Below are 27,662 nucleotides of genomic sequence, written 5' to 3'. Positions count from 1 at the left end.
GATGGAGAAAGAGGAATAGGAATGTTCTCTCAACAATGATCAAGCCAGAGGGCATGGTTATATAGTAGGCCAGGTCAGGTTACTTACAGGATTCTCTCTAACCCTCATCAGCTGTAAAGCTGAAGAAAGCAAACATATAAGTTGGCAGGCCAGGAAGGGTGCTAGAAAACTAATTTATGGTGATAGAAGATAAAAGTGGTTGCCTAGAAAGGGAGTAGGGGTAGAATTGACTGGAAAGTGGAACCTAGAGAAATTCTGGAGATTTCAGCATTCTAGATCTTGTTCAGGGTATTGGTTACAAGTTAGCATACTGATAACTCAATGAATTGAACACTTAAGAACTGGGCATTTTATTGTAGGTAAATTGTGCCTCAATAATAATAATAAAGAAATGCTATAACAAAATTATAATGAAGACCTGGGGAGGGGAACAGTTAAGACTCAAAACAAAGAGAGAAATTAGACCCCAGGAAAATCTTCCTAACCTGAGAATCAAAGGGATTTGGGTATTTGGTGAAAGGATAACTGACACCTACTATTTGCCAGACCCTGGGCTAGACTCACATATTTCAACTTTATCTCCAAATCCAACAATGTCTGGCTAAACTCAGACAGTAATGTAGTGTGAATAGCCCAGGGAGAAAGTGGATAGCTCTATTACAGAGAAGCTGGAGAGCCCACAAGAATGGCTGATTTTAAACCACGTGGTGTGTATACTGTGAGATAAAAATGTAGGACAGATGGGTACAGTTGAGAAGGCAGAAGGGAAGAAGAAAAGGTGAGAAAAAGTCAAGGAATGCAGGAAATGTCTAAAAGAATTTCTTCAGAGACTTGAAGAATCAGAAAATTGGGTTCATCTTTGACCCAACCTTCGATTCCACAAATAAAAGAATAAATTTTTTTAAAAATCTGACTATGAAGTGAAAACTCTGCCACCAAAATATTTAAAATGTCTTGAAGGATGTGCATCAAACTATGCATTTTGCTAGAGGGAAGTTATACACTTACTGTGTAGTGTTGAATTTTGTTTCAGTAAGCATGTGCTATTTCATTTTTTTAACCAATCGAATGCTGTTAAATCCAGTGTAAAATAACAGTGATGATAAAAACAGGGACCTGGATTTGGTGGCACAGGAAGGGCTCCTGTAATCTGTGTGTGACACATCAGTAGGGACGAAGAGTGCTTTCCATTCCCTCACCCAAAGGCCTGGGATTGCCCTTCCATTTCCCCAACCCAGTTACAAAGTCTGAAGGAGGTGCGGTTGAGACCAAAGGAGTTGAAGGTCTATTATGTTAGGCAAGCTTTTTCTGTAAAGGGCCAGTTAGTAAAAACATTAGGCTTTATAAGGACATAGTGCAACTATTATGCCACTTTTGCACAAAAGCGGCCATAGATAATACATAAACAAATGGTCACAGCAGCATAGCCAGTTGGGGCCATAGTTTGCTGACCTCTGATCTAGAGCAGTTGTACTTGCTTCTGGCTGCATATAGAAATGACCTGAGGGACCCATAAAACCACTAATGCCCAAATCCCATCTACTAAATCTGGAGAAAAAGAAAAATCAAGATTTTTTTTTTTAAGCTACTAGGTGATTCTCATGTGCATCTTGGCTGAAAACAACTATTTTAGAAGAATTGTACATTTTTAAAAAATTTTTTCTATTTTTTTATTTTTTTGGAGACAGTCTCACTCTGTCACCCTGGCTAGAGTGCAGTGGCATCATCGTAGCTCACAGCAACGTCAAACCCCTGGGCTCAAGCGATCCCCCTGCCTCAGCCTCCCCAGTAGCTGGGACTACAGGTACCTACCACCACACCCAGCTAATTTTTCTATTTTCAGGGCTCAGGCTGGTCTCCAACTCCTGAGCTCAAGCGATCCTCCCACCTCGGCCTCCCAGAGTGCTAGGATTACAGGCGTAAGCCACCCGAGCGCCTGGTGGAAAAATTATACATTGTAGCCTCTAAGGAAACTGCTAGAATTGGGGGTGGGGAGAGATAGATGAATACTAGAAGGAGAAAGGACACAGGTCTGAATTAAGGTCTAGACTAAAATCAGAACGTTTTGGGACCACCTGAAAAATTAAGTGCTTCCAATATTTTAATTAACTGCTCTTTATTTGATGCTTTTGTGTGCACAGCACTATAAGGAGTTGCCCAACCCAGCAAGTCAGCTCCTTCATCACCCTTAGTTAAGGTGGCCACTGGGGGCGGGGGCGGGACCAATAAGCCACCTTCAACCTAACTCTCTTTTTCCAACCATTCTCTATAGGCCCCAGCGTAGTTTCGAGCCCAGTGGAGACAAAGAGGGGTGAGGGAAGGACAGGCCGGGTAGGCAGTCCCCAGTCATTTCCCAGCTAGCAAGCCACGCCTTCCCATACCCTGTGTATCCGAGGCCCCGGGCCAGCTGCGTGGCCTGAAAGCCCCGCTTGCCCATCTGACAGAAGAAAACGAGATTCTCATCTTCCGGCTTTGGCTTCTCAGCGGAGTACAAAGCCTGGAAAGCAGCTGGCTCCATCTGCAGGGCACTTTCCAACTCCGACACTGGGAGGAGGAGTTGAGAGGACAGAATGGAGAGCCGGCGGTTCGGCACTGTCAGGTTCGCAAATTGGCCCTGGAAGGGCTGGATCCTGGTGGTCGAACAAAGCTACGGGGGAGCCCAAACAACATATGGTGGCCACTCCCCCACCCCAATCTCCAGGACAAGAAACAGCCTACTCCCTCAGGGAGTCAGCCAAACAACCTTTGACTGTGAGCCACTTCCCGAGTCAGTCGTGAGGTGGAGGTGAAAGCGAGGCGGAGGCGGGGCGGGCAGCCTCAGGCATCCAGCCTCGGGGAGGTCAAGCGCAAAGAAGCTGGTCTGCCCCTCTCACCGCCTGCTATCGCCTCAAACTGGACGAGCCAGTTCCGCTGCCAGGATCTGCCTCCAATCAGCCCTTCTCTAGGGAAGCTGAGGGCTGGCTTACGGTAACGCAGGACCCCGGTAACCGGTGCCTTTCCCACGCCATCCTACGTGAGGTCCCATTAGCTAAGACCCTCCTGGACTGGCTCTACTACACCACTGGGGCGTCCCCTCTCAATCCCATACCCGGGATGTTGAGCGCCCCTGGGATGGTCCCAGCTGCCGCCTCCTCCCGAGATCGCACGTCGAAGAGCCCTGCCGGCCCGAGGCTAGGAGCGAACGGAGTTCAGGGAGGGAGACCGTGGGCGCTGAAGAAGGGGCACGAGAGCCGGCAGGTGAGGGGGACTCCAATGCACCGCTGCCACGGCCCTCCCTCACCTGGCAGCGCCCCAACCCGGTGGGGGCGTGCACAAGGACCTCTCCGCCACACCCCTTCGCTGCTCCCGCCACAAACACCTCAATCCAGGGGGCCATGTGTAGGGCAGGGCGAGGGCCCAGGTCTGCCCGGCAGCGAGTCGCAGGAACGCAGCCCAGGCCCACCCTCTCCGCCAACGCACCATCTATCCTTCGCTCCCGCCCCCAGCCGAGACCGGAAACGGAAGCGAAGGCATGGCCTCCCGCACCGCCCCTACAGCACCTAGTTGGGGTGCCTCTAACACCAGCCGATTGGAGACATCGTTATGATTGCCCAGCATGGCCCGGAAACGACACACTGGTCAGGCCCAGGTACCAGGACTCAGGGTAATGAATACTGGAGCAGCGCCCCACCCTAAACTCGGCCCAGCCCTTACTGGTCAAAGAGCAGTGTGCCCCATCCGTTCCGCCCTGGGGCCCACAAAAGGAGGAAAAATAGACAATTGTGGCTCTGAACGATTTTATCTTTAAAAAAAAAAAAAAGGAAAGGAAAGAAAGGGAAAAAAAAAAAACACCCCCACAAAGGGGAAGGCCCTAAGTGGGCCCCTGCCTGTTCTCCCCAGCTCCAAAGACTTCTGCATAAGCCTTAGCTGCTGGCTGGCCAATCTCCTCTTCAGGGGGCAGCAGCCACTGCTAAGCATCCTTCCCCCAACTTCTTGCTTAAGCCTGCTCCTGAGTCACCAAGTGCACATCTAAACCTCAGCTCCAGGGAACCCATGGCAGTGCCAGAGGCCTGGGGCAAGCCAGAGCATCACCTGTCAGCAGACCCTCTGCTGGGCACTCTAAGCAAGCACAGGGCAAGCCCCCCAGTTTAGTGTGTCCAGTATCCAGCATGGAGACAGCACATGCGTTGTGCAAGAGGAGCACAAGGGCCCAGGGGCTGCATGGTGGGGGTGGGCGAGGCTGTCAGTGCACATCCACATTGTGTGTTTCACACCATTGCAGGATGCCATATCACAGGGCTTCAGTTCAAAGACACGCCTTCTGAACTGCCCCCAGTCCCATGCCAGAAGTGGGCAGTGAAGGAAAGGGGCATGGGATTAGGCTGTTACTCCTGGGCTATCTGCAGTTCTTGGGCCCAAAGCCATCGAATCCTCATAGTTAGTTGCTGTCATTCTTGATGACGACCTCTAATCCGTGGTGCCGCAACTGAGCTCGCAGCAGCAGATTCTTGTTTTTAAGATCTTCCACCTGATGTGGGAAGGAGAGAGTAAGAGGAATGACTAGAAAAGTTGGCATTGCCAAGCCCCTGAACTTATTTAGACATCCACAGGTGAGGAGAAAAAGGTGAAGCCCTCTTTATGGAGAACAAAGTAGGGAGTCCTAAACTGGGTCAGTGGCCACAGGAGTTGAGGAGGCGTATATTGGGGGTATGAGTCTGACCTGCTGTCGAAGCACATCATTGTCCAGCTGCAGTTGGTCAAGTCCTTGCAGTTCTTCAGACAAGCGGTGATTACTCTGCCGAAGCTCCTGGATATAATCACAAGCTTTGGATAGAATCCCACCTTTGCTCTGCAAGACAGGGCCAACAAAATGAGGACTAGGATTTCAGATAGCTAGCTTGCTTTCCAAAAGCAGCTCACACTTTGGACTTCATTTTCCCCTAAGAATGGTGATAAAGCTCTCCCAGGGACACAGGAACCTCAGAAAGGTAAGAAAAGATGACTGCTGTGTACACCCCACTCGCTACCATTTCTGGAAACAATACCAGGAGACAGAATTCAGGCATCCTGCCCACTACCAGGGTCTTTCCATGACCTGGCCAGACTTGGTGCTCTCCATAGAGCAGTCTGGGATGATCTTGGACAGCTGCACAATCCAGTTGTTGATCTTGTCCCTGCGGCGGCGCTCCACTGTGGAGCAAAGTGAAGGACAAGGTAACTCAGGGAAAACTCACCACAAGCCCCAGAGTAAAATTACCTAACCCGTCCTCCCCTCAGACATCACTGCTGACCCCAATCCCACCAAACAGCTCCTAGCTTCACATCTGGATCGTGCCTACCTTCATTATGCTGAGCCCTGCGTTTCTCATCCCGAGTTGTCCTGGGAGCTTCTGACTTCCTGACAACAGAGCCCAGGGTAGCCAGAGTGAGGAAGGACAAAAAATAAGATTCAAATTTGGGGTAAGGAATTACATAAGATTTAGCAGGTATAAAGATCACTCATGGAAATTAAGAAACAAGGGTCACTCACGGGGAATAAGGGTGGGTCCTAGGGGCAATCGAGCGCTGGCTTCCTCCCTGCAATACTTCTTGTGGTGACATCATCACAAAAAATTGACCTGTGAAGATACAGGGTAGGTTCGGTCAGGACATGCGACTAGGAACCTCACCAAGCCCTGAGGCAAAGAACTTGGGCCCCTCCTATAAAAAGAACATGTTTGCCAGGCACAGCGGCTCACGCCTATAATCCTGGCAATCTGGGAGGCTGAAGTGCGAGGATGGCTTGAGCCCAGGAGTTTGAGGTTGCTGTGAGCTAGGTGATGCCATGACACTCTAGCCTGGGCAACAGTGTGAGACTCTATCTCAAAAAAAATAATAATAAAATAAAATAAAAAGAACATGTTTCCTCCTGCTAGAAAGACAGCCCCAGATTCACTATCTGCTCAGGTCTTAATAATTACTAAGGGTCATGAGTGAAGGCCCACTGCCCAGCAGTCATGTCCCACAGCTTATCCTAGCCCCTCCAGCCAGCATCCTCACACAATATCTCACCAGTGCCAGGAGGGGTCGCCTGCCCCAGTAGTGCCTCTGAGCCCTGGGTAGTAACAACAGCAGCTGTACTCCCCGACGTGGTACCCCCTGCCCCATCACCCACTGCAGTGCTGGGGAAGTAAGTATAGTGTGTCTCAGCAGCTGTGCCCTCTGTGTCAACTGCATCATCGCTGGTGAAAGCACCCTGGATCACTGCCTGGGAAGGGGAGCAAGAGAACAGAGTCCGTGACGTCAGATACTTCTTCCCACTGTACCACTCTGAAACTTCTATCCTTGGGGGAAGAGAAACATCCAGAAAGGGAGAGCCTAGGGCCTTAAGACAAGGCAGCCCTAGATGCAACACCGTTCCTAGCTTCACCCCCATCCTATTGGTTCCCTTCTTCATCTTACTTCTCAGAGCTTTAGTCTCCTCCCCAGCTCATGCCCCTGTACCTGGGTCATGGATTGAGTAGCAGGGTAGCCACTGATGGCGCCAGTACCCTCAGTCTGGCCATCCAGCTGTCCCTCGGACACCTGGATCACCCTGTACATCACCTAGAAGCAGACAGAAAGGGGGAGGGAAGGAAAGAAAGAAGAAAAGAATAAGTGCTAGGAATCCCAGTCATAAAGCTTTGAGCCCTTTGGATACAGCCCCAAAACAAGAGTCCTTCAGAGACACAAATTCAGCCATTCTCCCTTCTTTCCCCATACAGAGGATTCAGCATACTCCTACTTGACATCAATCTCTATTCCAAACCTTACAGTAGTGTACCCCCCCCACACACACACTGTAGTCCACATTTTCACTTCATCTTCCAAGCCAGGTCTCCCCAAAATATGTTCAATTACCCCCCTCAATCCCAACCCCATGTAACACCTGCAGCCACCTGGCCCCCTCCCTTACCTGGCCCCCATTCTCAGTTCGGAAGACGTACTTGACGTTGGGATCAGGGAAGGTGGCAGCTGACTGGATGCTGGCAATAGCCACACTGGTTGGGTCCTCCCCAGTAGCCACTGCACCTGAATTAAAGGAGCAAAGGAAAGGTCCGTGAGTTAACTGCCTTTCTCCTCTTCCACTTGCATGTCATTGAAGAAAGGACACACAGGAGATGGCCTGGTGGGGGAGGAAGGAGGGCCATGATGGCTTGGTCTTGGTCCTGTTCCTAACACTTACCTTCCTGAATCTGCACTGTCCCCTCTTCAGTTTCAGCTGTTTTCTGCTGCCTGTTTGTGGTGAAAGGACAGAAGAAAGAGTAAGGGAAGAAATGTATGAGAAGCTCACTGGCCCTGTAACATATGGCTCCCAAACTCGTTGGCATTCCCAACAGATGCTGGGTTAGGTTAAAATAACAATAACTAGTACTTACTGAGTGTTTACTGTGTATATAGGCACTAAGCTAAGCATATAACGTGCACTATCTTATTTAATACTAAGAATAGCACTATGAGGTAGGTAGCACTGCTTCCATTTTATAGATGGGGAAACCAAATCACACAGCTAATAATTGATGGAGTGGGGCCTGAATCCAGGTCTGCCTGACTCCAGAGCCAGTGCTCTTAGCCATTTTGCATTCTCCCAGGCCACCCATCTTTCATTCTAGATCTCGCCTCTTCTTCACTTACCCCTTCATCTCTCTGTGAGGGGGCACATCCGAGGAACTGGGTCTTTTTTGGAAGTCTTGGTATCTCCTGATTCACAGGCCTGAGTGCTAAGTCCTGGCAGAAATCACAGAGTTTGCAGTGAGTCTAGGAAATAGAACAGCCTCTCTGGTTCTAGAACTTAGGCTCCATGAAGACACAGCCAGGAAAATAACCCAATCATCTGCAGGGGATAATCAGCTTCCCCCATTCTGATGCTGAGGCCTACAATGATTGAAAAAGCAATTCTATAAATAGTATAAATAGTGTTCCTTGCCCCTCCATTATCACTCCAACTCCTGGTAGAGAGGAGACAATTATACTGGAAGACAGAAACAACATATTTCTGGATGGATTATTATTATTAAAGCTATTATGACGTGCTATGATGGCAGCTTCATGGGAATTAGGAAGGGCCATGTATAGGCCACTACTATCAAAAAACATAAGATCATGGACACTGATGCTTCTTTCAGCTTCTCAGCTACATACTGTACACCAAGAAATTTCTGTTCTCAAATCTAGAAAGGGGAAATCTGAAGCCCATTGACACTGGAAAAACTTGCCTAACCACAAAGACTAGACTTGGCCCTTAGACCCCATTATACTGACAGGGCTCTTGTTTTGAGGTGTCTAGATTTATGTAATCTGTTAGAGACCCTAAAGCCCAAGTGCATCATCTTCAAGGTCCTTCTGTTTTATTCACCAAGCCTTCCTGTAGAATAACACAGTTGCTAAAATGTTGCTATGACAACTCCAAATCAACTGAGCCTCAGCAAGAAGGGAAAAAGCTCCAGGCCCAGGGTTTTGAAGAAGAGACAATGGGGGAGGAATCCATCTACAAGGTGCCTGCCTTAGGATCCTGACATCCAGCCAGAGGACAGGAAAAACACAGGGCTGAGCCAACAGATGCCTCCAGAAAGAAACAGCTACACAGTAAGTACTAAGCAATAAGATAATTCCAACACGAAAGGGGCAAGATTTTTGTAAATTCTCTACCGGTAAGATTCTCCAAACCTTTCCTATACAAGGAAAATCTTCGGCGGATAAGCCTGGTTCAGCCCACATCCAAGGAAAATGTTAATCAAAATGAAAAAAAGGGGGGAACTGAAAGTGAAACTGTTCGGAGGAAGCATCGCCGCAAGGAGATCCCAGTCCAAAAGAGGAAGTAGCACTAGTGTTTTGGGACCACCTACGTCTCCATCCTCAAACCTGAGGAGGAAGTGCCCCTCCAAGGCTTGCTTCGCTGACTGCAGGAGGAGGCAATGGAAGAGAGGGCAGGGCTCAGGAGGCGTCTCTATTGGCCACAGCTGTCAGCTAGGGGTAGCCTCTCAGGACATCAAGCAACGGGGTCGGGCTACTTATTCAAATCTTAGTTGGACATCCGGAAGCATTTCCTGAGCACTAAGGATATGTGACAAGGAAACCGGGATAGGATGTTGTAGCGTGCACGCTCAGGCAAGGAGGGTCCAGTAAGAGCTCTTGCTAAGTCTGGACACAAGGGGATAAAATTAAGTACCGAAAGAAGTCAGGCGCCTACACCTTGCGGGAGAATGCGGCGTCTCCCAGGCCCACCAACCAGAATGCGCTGACGGAGCTGAGCGCCCGCCAGGCGCGAGCCCGAGAGCCCGCGCCGTGACCCGGCCGGCCCCGCCGCGCTCACCCCGCGCCTCAGCTGCTCCCCGGAGGAGGCAGGAAGGGAGACCGGGGCTCGGGGGCCCGGCGTCCGCAGCTGCGGCCTGGGGCTGGACAGCAAAGGAGGGCCGAGACGCGCGCGCTGGGGGACTGAGAGCGAGTTTGGCCCACAAAGCCCGGTAGGAGATAAAAGAACCAGGCACGGCCCCCTCCCCCAAAACAAAGGCTTCTTTTCCAGGAGTTCCTTAACCTTAAAAACCGAAACAAAATCAAAGTTGCCCTGCCTTGACGGTCTACCGAGCCTCCAGACTCCCATCCGGTCTACACTCACCGGCTAAGGCCGCCTCAGCCACGGATTTTCTCCGACAGTGTTCTCCCTCTCCCGACCTGGGTATCGCCATAGACAGCTGCTCATGCGCACTTCCAACCCGCGGCCATGTTGGTGAGGGGCGGAAGTGTCGCTCTCGACCCGCCCTATCTACTCATAGTTTCTGAGCCGCCCCATTTCCGTTTGCTCCACCTTGATGAGGACCGAAGAATGAGGGGGTTTGGGCTATCTCTGGAGCCCAAAAGAAGCGATGTCCTGGAAATATACTTGAAGTGCTAACCACTTTCGGCAAGCACGGGAGGACGACTAACTTGTACTACCATCTTTGTTCTAAGAAGGACCTTTTTGGTTCCAGGAAAAAGGAGACAGGGAGGCCAGCTGAGACCAAGGGAGGGACAACCAACGGAGGCGCCATCTTTAACAAGGGCTATTTGGGAGGCCATCTTGGAGCAGGACATATTTTTGAAGCGTTTACTACTAGAGGTTAGTAGATGTTAGGGCATACACAGATCTTGGCATACTGCTTGGTATTAGCGTCAGCAGTCACTCACCCAAACACCCCAAGGCTTCTGGTTTTTCAGAAGTTCACACTTTCTGTGACAGGAATCTTGACTCCCATTCTTCTCAGTCAGGACCTACCCTTAATGGATTTGGAGTAGTGTGGCATAATGAGAAGAATTCAAACTCTGGGGCCACACAAATCCAGCTCTCAAACCTGCCTCTGCCACTTCTGACCTGAGATCTTTGATCTTTGCGAGCATTGTGACTGAATTAGTTTCCTCATCTATAAAATGAGATACCAATACAAACCTTACAGAATTGTTATGTAGATTAAGTAAAATCAAGGGCATAGATGCATCGATTTTTTTTTTTTTTTTTATCTCTAAGACATGGGGTCATGATGTATAACCCAGGCTGGAATGCAGTGGTATGATCACAGCTTGCAGCAGCCACAAACTCCTGGGCTCAAGCAATCCTCATACCTCAGCCTCCCAAGAAGCTGGAACCACAGGCTCAGGCCACCATCTCTAGCTAATTTATGTTTTATTTTATTTTATTTTATTATTTTTTTTTTTGTAGATATGAGGTCTTACTATGTTTCCTAGGCTGGCCTCAAACTCCTGGCCTCAAGTGATCCTTACACCTCTGCTCTCAAAGTGCTGGGATTATAGGCATAAGCCACCACACCCAGCCAAGGGTGCATAGAATTCTTAGCGGAGTTCCAGGCATATAATGAGCATTATGTAAATATAAGTTTCTCTTCCCTATTTCCTGACCACCATGAACCCAGCTCTAGTTTCTAGCCGCTGGTCTCCATGACAACAACTGAGGAAGAGCACCTAAACAGCAAGAAAGAAAAGACAGTGTGTGTACGAATATATGAAAATATGACATCTGTCACCCAAGACTTTAATAAGAATAATGAGACTCCACACTAAATTTAAAAATACATCTTTTATTCTGAGACATTGACCCTTACTAGAGTATGTGGCCCCAGCTTTCTGGGGATGCAGTCCCAGGGCCTGAGTGACACAATTCCCCTTTTCCTGAAATAGGTGGAAGTTATTCCAAAGGGAAAAGGAGAGGTCAGAGAGATCTGTACAGGACCTCTTTTCCACATGGTCCCTGGAGGCGGAAGGTAGGGGAGCTGGAGAGGGGTCCAGTCCCTCCAACAAACACTAAGAGCTTCAAAGAGATTCCTGGATATGTTCCTCCTAACCTGGAGCTAAAAGAATCAGGAGGTATCCAAGAGTTCAGGAATAGAACAAGGATGGGCAACTCTAGAAGTATATGGAAGACTCTGACCTGGAACTCTCCTCCCCATCTCTACCCTGGGCTCCAGTGAAAAGAAATTCATAGCCTCAGAGGAGGGCAGGAACTTGGCTGGAATTCTTCCTCTGGTCTTCACTCTGAGAAACCCAAGTTTTCTGCCTACCCTATTCTCCCTTTGGCCAATGACCCCACTCCCTGGGAACAGGATTTTGGTGACTTCTTGGGAATCTCCTAAGAGATAAGTACCTCGTGTCTGAGACAACTTCAGGTAAACCAACCAGGCAGTGCCTCCCACAGTCAAAAGAGAAGCTGGGAGAGCCAGAGCCTATAGAGTTGGGCATTACAGCTGCTCAGGTGGCAGAAGAGACAGCTAGTCAGGGACCCTGGAGATTCAAGACAATATATTGGTCCCCTTTGCCCAGGACTCCGGTCTTAATCATAGTCCCTCACCTTTCCCAGGGTTAGCCTGTGTTTCAAATGCGTATGATCGTCGCTGGGGGGGCAAAAGAGGATCAGGAAGCTGAGGTTCTCGGGGGGGCAGACTAAGCCGACTTCGGCGTCCAGACTCTTCTGTGCCTTCAGGTGGGAGCTCCATGCAGCTAAGGGGCCAAGGAGAATGGGCAGGCATCACGCTACAGGGGGAGGTTCTGGGGATGAGGCTATAGTCCCCACCCCCAGTACAGGTCTGGGTCCGCCGAACTCCCTGAGCCTCAGTCCTTTGGCGGTCCCGGGCCAGGGCCACAGCAGCATCAAAGGAAAGACTGCCCCCATTCCTCCAAGTAGATCGAGAAGCTCGGGACCCCCAAGCCCTTTCCCCAGGAGTTCCATCAAGCCGGCCAGGTCTTGGGCATGGGTTTGCAGGTGCTACATGGATCTTGCTACACATTGCATTGGGCATCTTGGCAAACTGTGGTTTGGGGGGCACCACAGGCACAGAGCGGACCTGTTGGATCTGAACCAGCGTGGAAGCCAGGCGCATGCCCACACCACTAGTGGAGCCAAGGGGACAGGGGCACAGATTACAGCTCTCTGGACTGGGCTGCCCCTCAGGCTCCATCTCCTCTGGCCAAATGGGCTGTGGGGCTACCTGCTCCATGTCAGAAGACTGGGCATTGCCATCTTTGGCACAATCAACCTCCAAAGACTCTATGCCTGAACCTTCAGAGAGGGCACCCTCTTCTAAATGGTCACTTCCAGCCCTCTGGTCTCCCTCAGCCTCTCCATCCCCACTCTCCCGTTCCTTGCTGACTCCCCCTGCTCCTCCTTCAGCTGCTTCTGGGCTTCTGCTGTCTTCACCATCTCCTTGGTCTTCTCTTGGCTCAGGGTCCCTGTTCCCCCTCTGTTCTTTGACTTCATCTTCTCTGCCTCCCTCAGCTTCTTGTTTGTGTACAACTTCCCAGTTTTCCTCAGCAACTTGATGTTCCTGGGCCCTGTGCTGTGGTTCCCTTCCATCTTCTACCTGGGCTTTCTCTCCATGTTCAGCTTCTTCTCTCTCAATTTCTCTTTCCTTCTCCTTGTCTTTATCCTGCTCTCCTCCTGGTTCCTCCACACCCTTAGTCTCCTCTATACTTTCAGTCTCTTTCTGATCTTTGGAGTTTTCTTCCTTGGCCTCTGTCTCTTCCCCACTCCCTTCTCTCAAACTGGCCATTGTCTCTTGGCTTCCTACAGCCTCACCTCTGTCCTCACCACCCCTTCCAGCCTCCACTTCAGTCTCTGGACTCCCTTCAGCCTCTTCTCGGATAGCCCATCTCCTTCCAGGCCCAACCTCCTTGTCCTCCCCCACTGCCCAGCAGGCCTGCTCTTCCTCAGCCTGTCCTGGAGCCTGCCTTCCACACCCTGCTGCCTCTTCCTCCATACTGTCTGCAGCCTCCCAAGTTGGGGTTTGGGGTTTGAGAAGGGGACTTAGGTCATCATAGGCACTCAGGAAGACTTCTTCCCCATTTTCCTCCTCCGCTTCAGGCCTGGGGCCAGCCGACTCCAGGGAACAGCAGCTGGGAGCCAGGACAAACTGCGCCTCATCCAGAGATAGATCATCCAGGGGTGGCTCCACAGAGAACTCCTCCACCTGTAGACACAGCATTGTGACTAAGGACCAGGAGGCCCTGTTCACCCTCTGGGCTCCATGCCACCCTCAAACCCAGCACAACTTCTCCTTACCTGAGGCCCAACTCCCAGGAGCTCCTCCAGGTAGCCCATCCCAGGGTCGTCCTCCCCAGGGGAGAAGGTGGTTCCTGCTGCTTCTGCCTTGGCCACTTCCCCATCCTCCGCCCCCACCCACTCAGGCTCTGAGCTGCTTGAGTCCTCTAGGAAGGAGAAGGAATCCTGCACCTCCTGGGACAGGGAGTCCTCCAGGGCAGGAGCCATATCTTCTGAGCCTGAGTCAGCCAGGGAACCTGGGGCTGGACTTTCCTCCGACTTCTCATCTGTTGGGAGAGAAGTAGTTCCAGGAATACAAAGATCAAGGCTAGCCCTGACACTTTTCAATGTAGGTCTTCCTAGCATTGATATAGTAGGGGTCCAGCACTTTCTGCATAGATACTCCACATAGCTGATCCTCTCAGACCAATATCCCCAATGATTGGCTTATGGCGACCTTTATTGAACCCCTACCAGGGCCAAGCACTGTGCCATACATTTTATAATGCATTTTCTTATTTTCTCTGCAAAACAAACTATTATGTAGGGGTACAGTCCAAGAGAAACTGAGGCTCAGAGAGATTAAGCAATTTGTCCAAGGTCACCCAGCCAATAAGTAGCACAGCCAAAATTTGAACCCAAGTCTAATTAAATCTATAGCCCATGTTCTTACCCGCTATCCTATGCTGCCTTAGGACTTCTCACCAGTGACACTTCAGGAACTGGAGTCAGAGCAAGGATCAGATCCCAGCTCTGCCACTTTCTACCTAAATCAATAGCACATTGCTTAACCTAAGTCTCAGTTTCCACTGCTGTAAGTTAAGGATAACAACACCTATGTCATAAGGTTATGAGAAAAGGAAACAAGCTAAGGCCTGCAAACACAGCCCTTGGCACATAATAGGCCCTTGATGAATGTTAGCTCTTAGTATTGATATTCCTATTATTATTATGATCATCTATACATTTGTACTTAGTAATCCCTGCAGTATGTGTCTAACACAGACCCCCGTTCTTGGGTACATCAGTGATCTGAAGGCTACCAGAGATCCCCTCTCCATAGATTTCATACAACCTGATAATATTACTGGATTTCCCCACTCTGAATCCAGGGAGGCAGCTGAAGGTAACCACCTCAGAGCCCAAGGGCTGAGCCTTCTGCGCTTCCTAGGGTGGATCTTCCAGCATCAGAACTTCCGTCTAGAGTCCTAGTCCCCTTTGCCAGTCCTGGACAATCTCTGAGTCCTTACCTGGGGGGCCAGGGCCAAGGCCAGGGCCGGGGCCAGGGCCAGAGGCAGGGTTTGGCCGGTGCTGTAGAGCAGGGCACTCAAGACCACGAGTGAGCCTGGCCAAGGAAACGTTAGAGATGATGTTCGGGGGCACACTGAGGATAGAGGTGATGTGTAGTGGGAGGTTGACATTGTAGGGGTCTGAGATGTGTACGCCAGCACAGCGCTCTGCACGGCTGCCGCCCCCAGCCCGGATGGCTGACCGCCCGGCTCGTGGTGTGCCTGGTTCAGAGTTTGTGCCACCCAGTGCTTCTGCCTCGGGCTCCGGTTCACCCTCTGCTGCCTCCATAGAATCGTTCTCCAAGTTCTCAGGCAGCAGTGGGCATGGCCGGGCACTGCTGGGCCCCACCAACCCTTCTGGCTCTGTGGAGGAGAGAGAGGGCCAGGTAGGCAATAGCCTAAACACCTCAGGAAGGCTCTGGAGAATGTTCTCTGCTTTCTCAGGCCTGAGAGTCAGGACGGCCTGGAAGGCACGAGGCCCAGCTTCTTTGGGCCTTTACTGTAAACTCTCCAAGCAGCCAGTAGGTCAAAGTTTACCCCACCTATGTATACCTAGGGAATCCCTTTCCTTCGCTGCAGATGCAGTCACTGGACATTACCACCACACACACACACACACACACACACACACACTCTCCCCGTGCTGTCCCTTCATGTACAAACATTCATCAATACACCCATAGGTTAGACGACAAGCTTACCACTGTAAACTTAGCATCTGGCACTGTGGCTGATATATAATAGGCTCTCTTTAAATATTTTTTGAAATAATTTAACATAGTTGGCCACATGGACACACACTCATGGGCCCACGCTGTTGATCACGCAGCACACACACATACACATGAAGGAGTGCACACCTATACTCACCATCACTGGCCCCAGCCGCAGCACTCAGTGAGTCCATGCTCTTGGCTGGCCGCAGGGTCCCCTTATTGGATTTGTCCTCTGCAAGACAGGGATGTGTGTAGAGCCAGGGCCTTGTACACCCTCAGCAGAGGTCCCCCCACCTCCCCAGACTTACCTCTGTCTTCAGCCCCCCGTGGAAGTTTACGCTTTGTCTCATGGCCAGAACGACCTAGATTGAAAATAGATCTCCACTTCCTGACCTTCAAAGACCCCTTCCTCCTGCAAGGAATGGAGAAGTAATTGGGAGTTGGGGCCTGGTGTTCAGTGCAAGGGAGGAGGGCCCAGGAAGGAGGCCTTACTTGTGCTCTGCAATCTCAATGATAGTATGGTAGGGCCGGATTTGTGGGGGCCCATCGCCAGCCTGCAGGATGCTAGGCAGGTGGTAAGGCAGGGATCTGGGCATAGGGTCCTCAGAGCTACCTGATGCCCGGGCCCCTGGAAGTGGTCGCCATCCACTGTCTACCCGACAACCTGGGAAAAGAAAAGGAATTGGCCAGCCAAGAACAGAGCTGAGAGAGGGACCTCAGGTACCCAGCCCTTCATCACCCTCACCAACTGCCAGGCTAGGGATACATTCAGAGGCCCCTGGAGATAATGCCCCCATGTCCAGCTCCTCAAGAGGGTATCCTCATGGACAAAGAGGGCCAGGACATCCCAGGACATTGACTGGTGAGATGGGAGGTAGGTAAGAGCCATCACTAGCCTTAGGAACCAGGATGGTGATTCAGAGGTGAAACTATGTCCTGGACAACAGAAGAGGCCTGCTGTAGTCCTGACTGCACCCACCATCGTCTTGCCAGGGTTCTCAAGAGATATTGGTGATGGTCACCAATATCTCTCTATGAGGCTCAGTTTTCCTATCTGCAAAATGGGGAACCTGAACTAGTTGATCTTTGAGGCACTCTATAACTGACATGACTTCCCAGACAGACAGTGATGATATGTGGAGGGCAGGAAGGACACTGACCAGAAAGGGCAGCACCCCCAAAGAGCTGGTCCACATGTGTGAGGATGAACTCAACGACGATGGACTGCACGCGCACCTCCATGAAGGCTGCTGTCCCATTGAAGCCCGAGGCCTCTATGTCCTTAGACCTGTGGAGATATGGAGTTATTCTCCCCTCAGCCCTACCACACTTTCCTGTCCAAACTCTCCCTGAAAATACCTTATACTCTCTTCCTTGCATGCCCTTAACGCCATCTCCACCTCTTAAACAGTATGCATGATTCCTTCAAGTTGCAAATGCTGCTTCCTCTGGGAAGCCTTCTTGGACACTCTCTTCGGGATTAATCTCTATTTCCTTTGCATACCAGGGGGCCTTGTTTATAATGAATTAGAGGACTTCTCACAGTCTGCCTGTTACCACAGTAGGCCAGTTCTCCAATAGACTGCAAGACATTTGCTGAAAAAACATTTGGCAAGGACTTATGTTCCAGTCCCTGAGCTCAGTGACACAGTGTAGGAAAACACAAAGGCCCTGCCCTTGGGGGATTTTATTTGATTTCAGAGAAGGGGCTGAAATCACACTCAACACAATCCTGAACATTTCCTTCTCACTGAGCTTCATGAGACACTACACCCCTCTCCAGCACACCCACACAGCTGCACCCCATCCCGGGAGCAGCCTCTCAGAGGCTAGTCTCTCCCAGGATCCCCACACGATGTCACACATGCACCCACCTCAGCAGGTTGGGCGCCCATACAATGGCCAGGTTGCGGGCGTGCATGTTGGTCTGGGCACTGAATGAGGCCATGTGCACCAAGTGCCGCATGAGGAACTCCAGGGTCCTGCAGAAAGTAGGGGAAGGGATCACACAGGGAATACCCAGGGCATGGGTAGGGCCAGGGCCTGGGAGTCAGGAGGGACAAGTCAAGGCTCTAGGTGGAGAGAGAGACAGAGCCAGGACTCTTGAGAGTGGGGCTGCGAGGGGGAGTCCCACACACCTATAGTTTGGGACAGGGAGTTCTCGAAGCACTTCTAGGATCTTGACCAAGCGCTCAGGCTCCAACTGCACTGCCACAGCCTCCTGATGGGGGAAGAAGAAGGGTACAAGAAACAGGAGTCAGTGACTCAGAAATGCCCCTGCTTACTCCCCAGAGCTTCGAACCAAACCCTCAGTAATGATCTGCACTGTCCCCATGCTGCCCTCACCCCAGATCTTCTGAGACACACTAACATAGTAGAGAGAGCTCAGAATCTGGGGCCCACGAAAGATGGCAGCTGAGTCTTGGTTATGCTACTTTATAGTTTTTGTGAACTTGAGCAACTCACTGCCACTCCTGCCTTAGCATCCTCATTGGTAAAGTTCTGGAACTGGGATATATTAGTGGTCCCACCCCGTGGTTGCCCCAGGGACTGTGGAGTCACTTCAGCGTGCCTACACCCACCCCGTGTAGCCTGTGTGGACTGAGTGCGGTGCCACTACTGTTGAGGATCTCTCAATGCTGGTGTGCTCCATAAAATGCAACTTATTTTTAAAGTGTTACTTAATTCAGGATAGCATTTTTGTCGTGTGTTTTCTCATTTAAAACATGTTCAACATCAATTACAGTTAATGGAAGGGCATGCTGAAAAAATTTTTGACTTCTAAAAAGTGTTCTCATTCTCTTAAGTTTAGGGATGCACTGATCCAGATGCTTTCGGAGGGCCTTCCAGCTCTGACAGTCTAGCCTCTCCTCCCCAAGTCTCGCCACGTGCTGTGTGCAGTGTGCAGGACTTAGCAGGAGGACACAGTGGAGGGAGACTGAAGAGAAGCGGGGCAGGGGAGGGCAGAGGTAGCAGGGACTGGGAGATTTAGGGAGGAGCAGGTTTTTCCCTAGTAATGTTTTACTGTGGTCTCTGCCATTCTGGCTCACTAGGACCCTGGCTGGCATGTGACACACCTGGGATGTCACAACCAGAGCAGCCACCCGTGAGCCCTGTGTTCCACATCCCTACCCCTCAACTCACAGCAAACTTGTCATAGAGCCGGTAAGTGAGGAGGGGATCTGGCAGTTCTCTGAAATAGGCCTTGCACAGGGAGGAGACGCAGTGAATGTCCTGGAGGTAAACATCCCGCCGCAGGTCTGGCTTCCGTTCTGCCTCAAACTCCTGCCTGGGAAGGTGCAGAGTGGTCAGGAGTGGTAGGGGTTGGGGTAATGTGGGGAAAGGTGGGAGCTATGTCATGGGTCAATGTGTGTGGAACTTGGAAGGAGAATATTGGTGTGTGTATATATATATGAGGCAACAAGTGTAAGGTGTTGTATGTGTTGACATGTAGATGTGGATGTGAGGATAAGTGGATCTGTGCATGAACAGGGGTATGTTAGGGATGTAGCTGTAGATGTGAGTAGCAATGCAGGGGTATGTAGGAGTGAGTAGCAGTAGGGAATGGACCCAGAGCCTGCCTCTGGATACCTGTAATAATAAAAATGACTAAGCGTAACTCTTAGAAAGAAACATAATGTAAATCTTCAAGACCTTGGACTAGGCAACAGTTTCTTATATATGACACCCAAAACACAAGCAACCAAAGAAAAAAATAGATAAATTGAACATCAAAATGTAAAAGTTTTCTTTTTTTTTTTTTTTTGAGACAGAGTCTTGCTCTATCATCCGGGCTAGAGTGCAGTGGCATCATCGTAGCTCAGTGCAACCTTGAACTCCTGGACTCAAGTGATCCTCTTGCCTCAGCCTCCTGAGTAGCTGGGACTACAAGCGCATGCCACTGCACCTGGCTAATTTTTCTATTTTTAGTAGAGATAGGGTCTCACTCTTGCTTAGGCTGGTCTTGAACTCCTGACCTCAAGTGACCCTCCCACCTCAACCTCCCAGAGTGCTAGGATTACAGGCATGAGCCACCGTGCCTAGGCCAAAATCTAAAATTTTTGTATGTCAAAGGACACTATCAAAAAAGTGAGGACAAGTCACAGAATGGGAGATAATACTTGTAAATCATATATCTGATAAGGGTTTAGTACTCAGAACATATAAAGAACTCTTATAAATCAATGATAAAAAGACAAATAACCCAATTAAAAAAACAGGCAGCTGGGAGTAGTGGCACATGCCTGTAGTCTCAGCTACTCACGAGGCTGAGGCAGGAGGATCACTTGAGCCCAGGAATTTGAGGCCAGCCTGGGCAACATAGTGAGACCCTCATCTCTAAAAAATTTTTTAAATTAATTAATTAATCAATTTTTTTAATGAGCAAAGGATTTTATTAGACATTTCTCCACAGAAGATATGCAAATGGCCAATCAGCACATGAAAAGATGTTCAACATCATTAGCTATTAGAGAAATGCAAATATAAATCACAATGAAATATCAGTTCACAGTCACCACGATGTCTATAATCAAAAAGACACACAGCAACAATTGTTGGCAAGGATGTGTAGAAATTGGAAAGCTCATACATTGCTGGTGGGAATGTAAAATGATACAGCTGCTATGAAAAACAATTTGGCATTTCCTTAAAAAGTTCAACATATTCAGGCTGTCAGCGCTGGAAAAAAAAAAAAAGTTCAACATAGAGTTACCATATGATCCAGCAGTTCCACTCCTAGATATGTACTCAAAAGAACTGAAAATATATGTCCATACAAAAACTTATACGTGAATGTTTACAGCAGAATTATTCATAATAGCCGGAAGATAGAAACAACCCAAATAGCCATCAGCTGATGAATGGATAAACAAAATGTGATATAACCATACAATGGAATATTATTCCACAGAAATTCCATACAATGGAATATTATTCCATAGAAAGGAATGAAGTACTGGTACATGCTACAACTTGCATGAACCTTGAAAACATTCTAAGTGAAAAGAGCCAGACACACAAAGTCACACACTGTATGATTCTATTTACATGAAATGTCCAAAATAGGCAAATCCATAGAGACAGAAAGTATATTAGTGGTTGCCAGGGGCTGGGTGAAGGGGAACTGTGGAATGACTGCTAATGGGTACAGAGTCTCTTTGGGGGATGATGAAATGTTCTGGAATTAAATGGTGACAATGATTGCACAACCTTGTGAATATGCTAAAAACCACTGAATTGTACATTTTTAAATGGTGAATTTTATGGTATGTGAAAAATATCTAAATTTTTTAAAAAGCTGGGTATTTGTATGTGGGGATGGGTGTATGTGGGAGTGGAAATATGTGTGTGTGTGCATGCACACACGTGTACACCTGAGAGGCTGGGGGAGTGGGCCTTGGTCTCCACCTTCCTGAGGAGACTTCAGAGCTCCTCTGTAAATCAGTACCTAGCATCTATGCTTCCTTCTCCCCACATCCCCTCACCCGCCCGCTCTGTTCTCCACAGGACTCTCAACATGGCGCTCTGGCTCCCTGGCCTCCTGGCCGCAGAGCCCTCCCACTCTGTCTGACTCACCGGAGCTTCTGGATGTTGGAGGAGACCCCTGAGAGACGGTAGATCCCATCCACCACTCCATACTCTTCTACAAACTCTGCACAGCTCCTTAGTACCTGGGGCACTGGGACACAGATGGGACAGAGAAGGAGAAATCAGGTCTGAGAGGTCAGAGACTCCAGGGGGTTTGAGAAATGGAAGCACCAGGGAAGGGGGGGTTGGGGAGATTGAGGGCAAAGCTCATGGAATAAAATTTTGTCAGAAAGATTCTTACAGGTCATCAGCTCCAACCCCTCTACATATTTCTTCCCGTTGGATCCTAGAGCCTGGGCATAAAGTCTTGGGTTGGGGGTGCAGAGCTAACTACCTCTCCAGACTACCCAATCAGTCCTTTGCTAGAAAGTTCTACCTTTGTTGACCTGAAATTTGTCTCTCTGTAATTACTAGTTGCTATGCCAGAATTTTTAAAGGGGCAGCAATCTGGTTGGTAGGGGAGGCAGAGTCAAGGACTAATCTTTAGAGTGAGTTTACATAGCACTCAACAAAAGATAAAGGATCATTAGTTGTCCCAACCAAAATGGAACAGGGCTGATGGGGATTATTTTGAAGCACACCTTCTGGTAAGAAAGCTCATGGCTATTAGTTCTGTCATAGGAAAGTACAAAAATTAGTGACAGACCGTCAAATAGGCCAATTCAGGAGAGAAGCACCTATGTGCCACGCACTGCACTGACTGCTTTATATATGTTCTGTCATTAAGTCTTATAAATTAGGTATTTTAGTTCCCATTTTACAGATAAGAAAACTGAGGATCAAAGAAGTAACAAGTCCCCAGCAACACCCAGCTAGAGGCAGGATTCAAATCAAAGAGTGCAAAAAGCTATTAATATATTATCTTTCTCAACCCTGGGTCCCCTCCTGTTACTAGACTGTAAGCTCCTTAAGGACAGGGTTTAATTGGGATCCATCTTGGTATTCCTCATATTTCTCATATTATCTGACACGGTCTCTCAGATGTGACAGAGCCTTAAAAATCATGTGTTGAATCCCATCTCCTCAATGCCACACAGTTATCTTTCCAAAACACTTCCCTACTTTAGATCCTTTGCTACATCTACACCCTGCTCCTCCCCACCTTAATCCCCATTGCTTACCTTACAGGTACAGAATAAAATATAAACTCCTCAGCATGGTGTATAAGACCCTTCACAAACCAGGTCCAGCCACCGTTCTATCCGGAGCTCCAGTCAATTCCTTTAGAATCCTATGATCCAGCCCTTTGCTAGTCTGTGAACAAGCCTTGCTTGGTGCCATCACGCATGTTATTCCTTTGTCTGGAAATACCCTACCCTCTGACTCTGCTTGGTAAACTCCTATGCATTCCTCAAAATACATCTCAAACATTACTTCCAGTTCTGTACCTTTTGCTTATATCCATAGTATAGTTCCTGCAGTCCTTTGTTCATATCTGTATGATAGTACTTATTGTACTTTGTTATCATTAGTTTGTTTTGTATTTATGCCTCCTGACAAATAGTAACACCTTCCCAGCATCTACCACGATGTAGAAACAGGGCAAGTACTCAATAGATATTTGTTAAATGCCTCAGTTATGAGAATTGGTGACGTCCCTTGGAGATTTAATAGAGAATATTGCCTATGACAAAGCAATGAGTCCTATTAACTAGGACTCACCAGAGAAATCTCTCTTGTGCCAGTGTCAGAAAAAGCTGTATTTTTCCTAAGCCACCTATATTTTTTTTCTTATGGGCCTTATGAGTTTTGTACCTGATTGCATTTGTCTCTTTAACCACTAGGAAGCTCCGAGCCCACCTTTAGGAACCATATAGAACCATCTGATTTGCATTTCTGGTGTTGATCTTCCTTTTCCTCTTGTTTTCTTTACAACTCAGTTCCTTCTGTCATTTATTTTATATTTTTGTGCAGTTTTGCATCCCAAGCTTTTTGTAGAATAAAGTATGATAAAAGTATAGAATGAAGGAAGCAATCAATAAATCCATCAACCACAATCTTTCCACTGTTCTCATATAACCTGGTTACCTGGTTTCCAGACCTTTGCCCTCCTACACACCACAGCTAAGACTTGGGTGGGACAAGGGAAGCATCTAGGGTGAAAATTTAAGGAAGTGCTTACTCCCAGGGCTGTGCAAATGCCAACAGTTCCCTTGCACAGTCTTGAGAGTGAGTACCTACTGAAGGATGAGGCACCTAGGGCACTTGCACGACCCTGAGAGTGAGTTGTTCCTTAAATTTTGCACCCTAGCCATCTCTCTTGCCTCACCCAAGCCGTTCACCGTCCATCCCTTCAGTACCTGCTCCCATTGGCCAGGATCCCCCTGACCTCAGGTTCCCAGCACCGAATGCAGAGATGGGGCAGGCCCTCATTCAAGCTGCCATTCTACTCTTGGGTGCCTCATGCTTTGTCAACTTTTTTGGCCACCACATTACTCTGTTGACTCATGATAGTCTGCTGTCATGTGAACAGCGACCAAAACAGGTCTTCTCCATCCTGTCCTTCTCTGTTGATTTTGAACCTCCAGAGAAGGCCTTAAAAGAGGATGTTCAAGAGCCTAAGGAGTCAGAGCCATAGAGGAAATGGCTCAAGGAGATGGTGGAAGAGACAACAGCGTCAGAGAGATGGGAGAGTCAGGGAAATAAAGATCAGAGAGACAAGGTCAGAGATAAAAGCTAGAGACAGCATTGGAATGATGGTGTCAAAGGGAAGGCTACATGAAGGAAATAGGGATAGAATCAGGATGGAGGGCCTGAAGCTTAGGGACCCAGAAGAATCACAAACCTGGACAGGATACCCAAGAAATAAAAATTAGGGAAAGGAAGAATTCAGTACGTAAAGGGTTTGGAGGGAAGAAACCCACAAGGGGGCAAAGAGCTGGGAGAGAGGGCTGAGATGGAGCAAGCCTGTGAGGTTGGGGGAAACCAGAATGACCAGGGAGGATAATTAACCAGAAACACAGATCTCTCTGGCTTGGGCTTTCTTTTTTTGCTGGGTCTTGGGTTAAAGAGAGGAGCCATCACCAGCCTCTCTCTGTCCTTCCACTTTCCACCACTCTGTACTGGGAAGAGCTGGGGATGGGTGAGGGGCTACCACTGCTGCTCTGATGCCCAAGATCACTCCACCCTTGAGCTCAGGCAAGGAGGCAGGTGCTGGTGAGGGGCAGGAGGTGCTTCTCTCCTGCTCTGGGATTCACCCAGGATTGGGATCCAGCAACCAGATATCTATCCTCTCTGGAGAGCACACCTCTCATCTACTGGGAATGTAGATGGAAGCCGGGAGGGTTACGGGAGCAGGGTCTGGGCTGGCAGTGGGTTCAGTGTTTCAAGATAGGGTTGGTTTGTGAGCCACAGGAAAGGGCAGTGCCAGGAAAGATTGAACTGAAGGTTTGCAGAGAGCTAGGAGAAGAAGATCATCCCCAATTAAATCGTGTGGTCCTCGGCCAAGAATCATCGCTCTTGAGAGGAATCTCTTGTAAAGGAGTAAGCCCTGTGCCGACAGCTGCGACGCATCCACTCCACCCAGTGAGAAGAGGAAGGCCCAGAGAAGCTCACTTCAGCTGTTTAACACTCTTCCTTGGGGCCTGGGCTTTCCCTTAACAGAGGCCAGTGGGGATGGGGGCCTCTGGGGGAGGAGAAAAGGGGAAGGAGGTGTCTGAGGATGCAGGGGCGGGGCTGAAAGCAGGAAATGAGCTGGGAACCACCATCACCCTCCCTCCAGTGCAGGCGCCACAGCTCAGAGCAGAGGAGGGTACAAAGAGGAAATGACAGATTGGGGTGGGGTAGGATGGGGGGGAAAGAGTTGTGCCCTTCGCTGGGAGGAGCTTGAAGTGCCAAAAACAAGCTGGGCTGGGCAGCCAGGATACCTGGGTTCAATTTCAAATCAAATCAAGAAGTGGTTTTGAGTGGACACTCCATGCCAGGCCTGCTTGCGAGCCCAGTGTTGTCCCTGGTCCTGCTGGCTTCAAAGCCCACTCCAAGGTAACCCAGGGACGGAGCTGGGCAAGCTCCATGGACAGCCCCCACACCCACCCTCCTTTGCACCCTCCCGTCCAGCTTCAAACAGGCCTCACACCATCGCCATCTCTTTCACTCTTTGCCATTTCAGCAGTTCTCCCCTTGGCCCTCACTTCGAACCTGTTTCTCCTTTGCACAGGGAAAGTGGGAGAGTCACAAAGACTGCGGGAGGAGGCTATCCCCACCCCACATCCTCACCTGCGGCCCAGCAAGGCTGCCTCGGGGCCAGAGCCCACAACCTCGCCCCGGTGCGCTCCTCCAGCTAGGAAACCCCCTTCCTCCACAAGCGCCATCCTCAGACTCTCCTGGAGCCCTTCTCCTGTCCTTTCACTCAGACCCAAGGACAATCATTACCCCTTCAAGCCACTCCTTTCTTGACCCTGTCTGCTCAGCCTCCCTCTCTTGTCCTTGGTCACTGGCCCTTCACCTCTGTTTCCTCCCCCTCTCCTGGGTTTCCAATGTCTCCATCCTCCCCGGTGCTAACATTCGCATCCCCTCAGCCACCATTTCCAGAAAGTTACACAAGGGAGCCACCCTGCCTTCTTCACTGAGCCACATTTCCTGTCTTGCCTGCTCATAGGTCTGTTGAATGGTGACCCCAGGCCACTGCCCCTTCCCCAGGACCACTGGAAGCTGCTTCTGCCCCTCAGACCAGATCAGGCTGGGGACGAAGTGTGCCTTCCCACCCACTCCACAGCAGCTCTGAGTTGGCCTCCTTACCCTCCTGGCCTGAGTGCTGCAGGTGCTCCTGCAGGTCACACCCAAACACCCGCTCCTTCGAGTTGCCCTTCTTCTTTCCTTTCTGCCGAGACTTCATGGCCGGAGCCCCAGGACTCTGGCCCAGCCACCTCTGTCCCCCAAGACCTTTGCCCTACCAGTCCCCCATGGGATCCCAGCCGGCCACTGGGCTTGGCCCAGCCCCAGAGGGGCAGGGCTCCAAACTGGGGGTGGAGGGTGGCCTGGGCAACGGGCAGCGGCTCCTGCCACTGGGGCCCCGGCCACACGGAAGTGGCTGGGGAGGAGGAAGCTGCCAGGACCCCGGCAAGAAGCTGTGTCTCGTGGCCCAGACTGGCACTGGCCCTTCTCGCCCTACTCAGCTCTGGGTGGGGGGGCAGGAAGCTGTGCAGCTCCTCAAACCCACTTCCTGATAGAGCATCTTTGCAACCACAGGGCCTGGGGTGGGGGAGGTAGCTGACATTCACATCCTCACCCATTCCTGGGACTTCTCTTATTGGTCAAGGGGAGGTGATGTCAGAGCCCTGGGGTGGGGTGATGGCCCCTGGGGTGTGAGCAGGTGACTGACATCCTCAGAGACCAGAATTCTTCAGTCTGAGGTGAAGATGTGAGGCTTGCCTGGGAGCAAGACGACACAGGGCTGTGCAAAGCACACCCGGGAGGGAGGATGTCCCAGCTCCACCCTTGAGGGGCCTGTCACCTCAGTCAAGTCGTATTACTTCACTGAGCCTCATTTTCCACACGTATGAAAATGAAGGTGATCTTTAAATCCTCTAACAGTCTGTAAAACTCATTTAACTTGAGTTTCAGTTGCTTTTTCTGTAAAAAGGGTATTTCACACAGCTGTTATTGTGAGTCTCCAGTAAAATAAAGAATCTAAAATACTTTGCAAACTAAAGCATTGGCTATCCTAGAATGAGTTCCTAGCTCCACTGTCCTACGTGGGGACTCTCGGAGATGGCTAAAGGTCTTGTGGAGGCCAGTTCTTTCACCTTTCCCTCCCAGCGACAGGCATCCTAACTCCTCCCTACTCGGGACTGTAAGAAGGATGGTACTGAGACAGCAATTATGGAATTCAGGGCTCACACAGTTCAAGGGGCAAGACAGGAACCACACAGAACAAGTTTACCTGTTTATTTAAAAACAGAATATCATTTTATGTACAAATATGCACATATTTACACAAAATGTACATATTAGGATCTTAGATCTTCAGACTCCACTTTCAAAGTCCTGGGCTGGCTGAGGAACAGGGGTCAGGAGGCTCTCCTTTAATTCGGAAATCCAGCAGATTTCAGGGCAAGAAGGGTTTAGGTACTAAATCTAGGTATTCTGGCTGAGTGTGTTGGCTGGGCTAGGTAAAAATAAACCTCATCTAACCCCAGGCCCCCACGCAGAGAAACCGTTTGAAGAGCCTTGAATTAGTGACCCAGAAACCCCTGCGGGAAAAGGCAACATTCTCACCCTCAGCACCTCCTTCACCTCACCTGAACTCCCACCCTCCCTCGGTCTATAATCACTACTCTCTCTCCCCTACACCACCCTTGAACCAGGAGCCCTTACCACCAAGTCTCAGCAACTCCCCAAGGGACCACAAACAACTGAAAAAAGAGACAAGGCTAGGGGAGAGTTGGGGGGCCACTAGGGTCAAGGACCCTCCCTTGTCCTCCCTTAGCCAGTGACCAGACTCCACCAGCTCTCAGGCTCCCTCCCAAGGGGCTGACTAGATGAAGATGCCTTTCAGAACCACAGGAATTAACCCCCTGGGGTGGGGTCTGAGTGAGGTCTAGCCTCACT

The 27,662-nt window shown here is 49.8% G+C and overlaps 3 protein-coding genes across 6 annotated transcripts; all 3 read right to left on the bottom strand.

Moving 5' to 3' along the window:
• Nucleotides 1-2,266: 2,266 nt before the first annotated feature.
• On the bottom strand, nt 2,267-3,376 carry TSTD1 (thiosulfate sulfurtransferase like domain containing 1). Its single transcript, XM_069479197.1, is given in 3 exon segments — nt 2,267-2,544; nt 3,089-3,157; nt 3,160-3,376. Coding segments are annotated over 3 exon segments (564 nt in total).
• A 386-nt stretch (nt 3,377-3,762) lies between these two features.
• USF1 (upstream transcription factor 1) lies at nt 3,763-9,733 on the bottom strand. Of its 3 annotated transcripts, none has more exons than XM_069478468.1 (11): nt 9,614-9,733; nt 7,633-7,725; nt 7,184-7,233; nt 6,914-7,029; nt 6,463-6,564; nt 6,031-6,226; nt 5,510-5,597; nt 5,319-5,377; nt 5,075-5,169; nt 4,700-4,828; nt 3,763-4,507 (listed from the first exon to the last, which is right to left on the bottom strand). In XM_069478468.1, exons 2-11 carry the CDS (start codon nt 7,638-7,640, stop codon nt 4,418-4,420), a joined length of 933 nt encoding a protein of 310 aa, XP_069334569.1. In that variant the 5' UTR covers nt 7,641-7,725; nt 9,614-9,733; the 3' UTR covers nt 3,763-4,417. The 3 variants fall into 3 exon arrangements, with proteins under 3 accessions (XP_069334569.1, XP_069334571.1, XP_069334570.1); XM_069478470.1 differs by having other exon boundaries at nt 6,945-7,029; XM_069478469.1 differs by lacking the exon at nt 9,614-9,733 and adding an exon at nt 8,665-8,730.
• Nucleotides 9,734-11,052: 1,319 nt separating this feature from the next.
• On the bottom strand, nt 11,053-26,206 carry ARHGAP30 (Rho GTPase activating protein 30). Of its 2 annotated transcripts, XM_069478467.1 has the most exons (13): nt 25,851-26,206; nt 21,102-21,204; nt 18,669-18,813; nt 17,663-17,745; nt 17,399-17,506; nt 16,685-16,812; nt 16,017-16,188; nt 15,833-15,936; nt 15,679-15,756; nt 14,770-15,171; nt 13,541-13,806; nt 13,103-13,448; nt 11,053-12,466 (listed from the first exon to the last, which is right to left on the bottom strand). In XM_069478467.1, the coding sequence occupies exons 1-13, from the start codon at nt 25,945-25,947 to the stop codon at nt 11,820-11,822; spliced, it is 2,679 nt and encodes an 892-aa protein (XP_069334568.1). In that variant the 5' UTR covers nt 25,948-26,206; the 3' UTR covers nt 11,053-11,819. The 2 variants fall into 2 exon arrangements, with proteins under 2 accessions (XP_069334568.1, XP_069334567.1); XM_069478466.1 differs by having other exon boundaries at nt 11,088-13,448; nt 25,851-26,108.
• Nucleotides 26,207-27,662: the final 1,456 nt, after the last annotated feature.

Source organism: Eulemur rufifrons, chromosome 8, assembly GCF_041146395.1.
Source record: "Eulemur rufifrons isolate Redbay chromosome 8, OSU_ERuf_1, whole genome shotgun sequence".
Lineage (NCBI taxonomy): Eukaryota > Metazoa > Chordata > Mammalia > Primates > Lemuridae > Eulemur > Eulemur rufifrons.
Note: the sequence above shows the minus strand (reverse complement) of the source record. Positions and strands in the feature narration are given on the sequence as shown.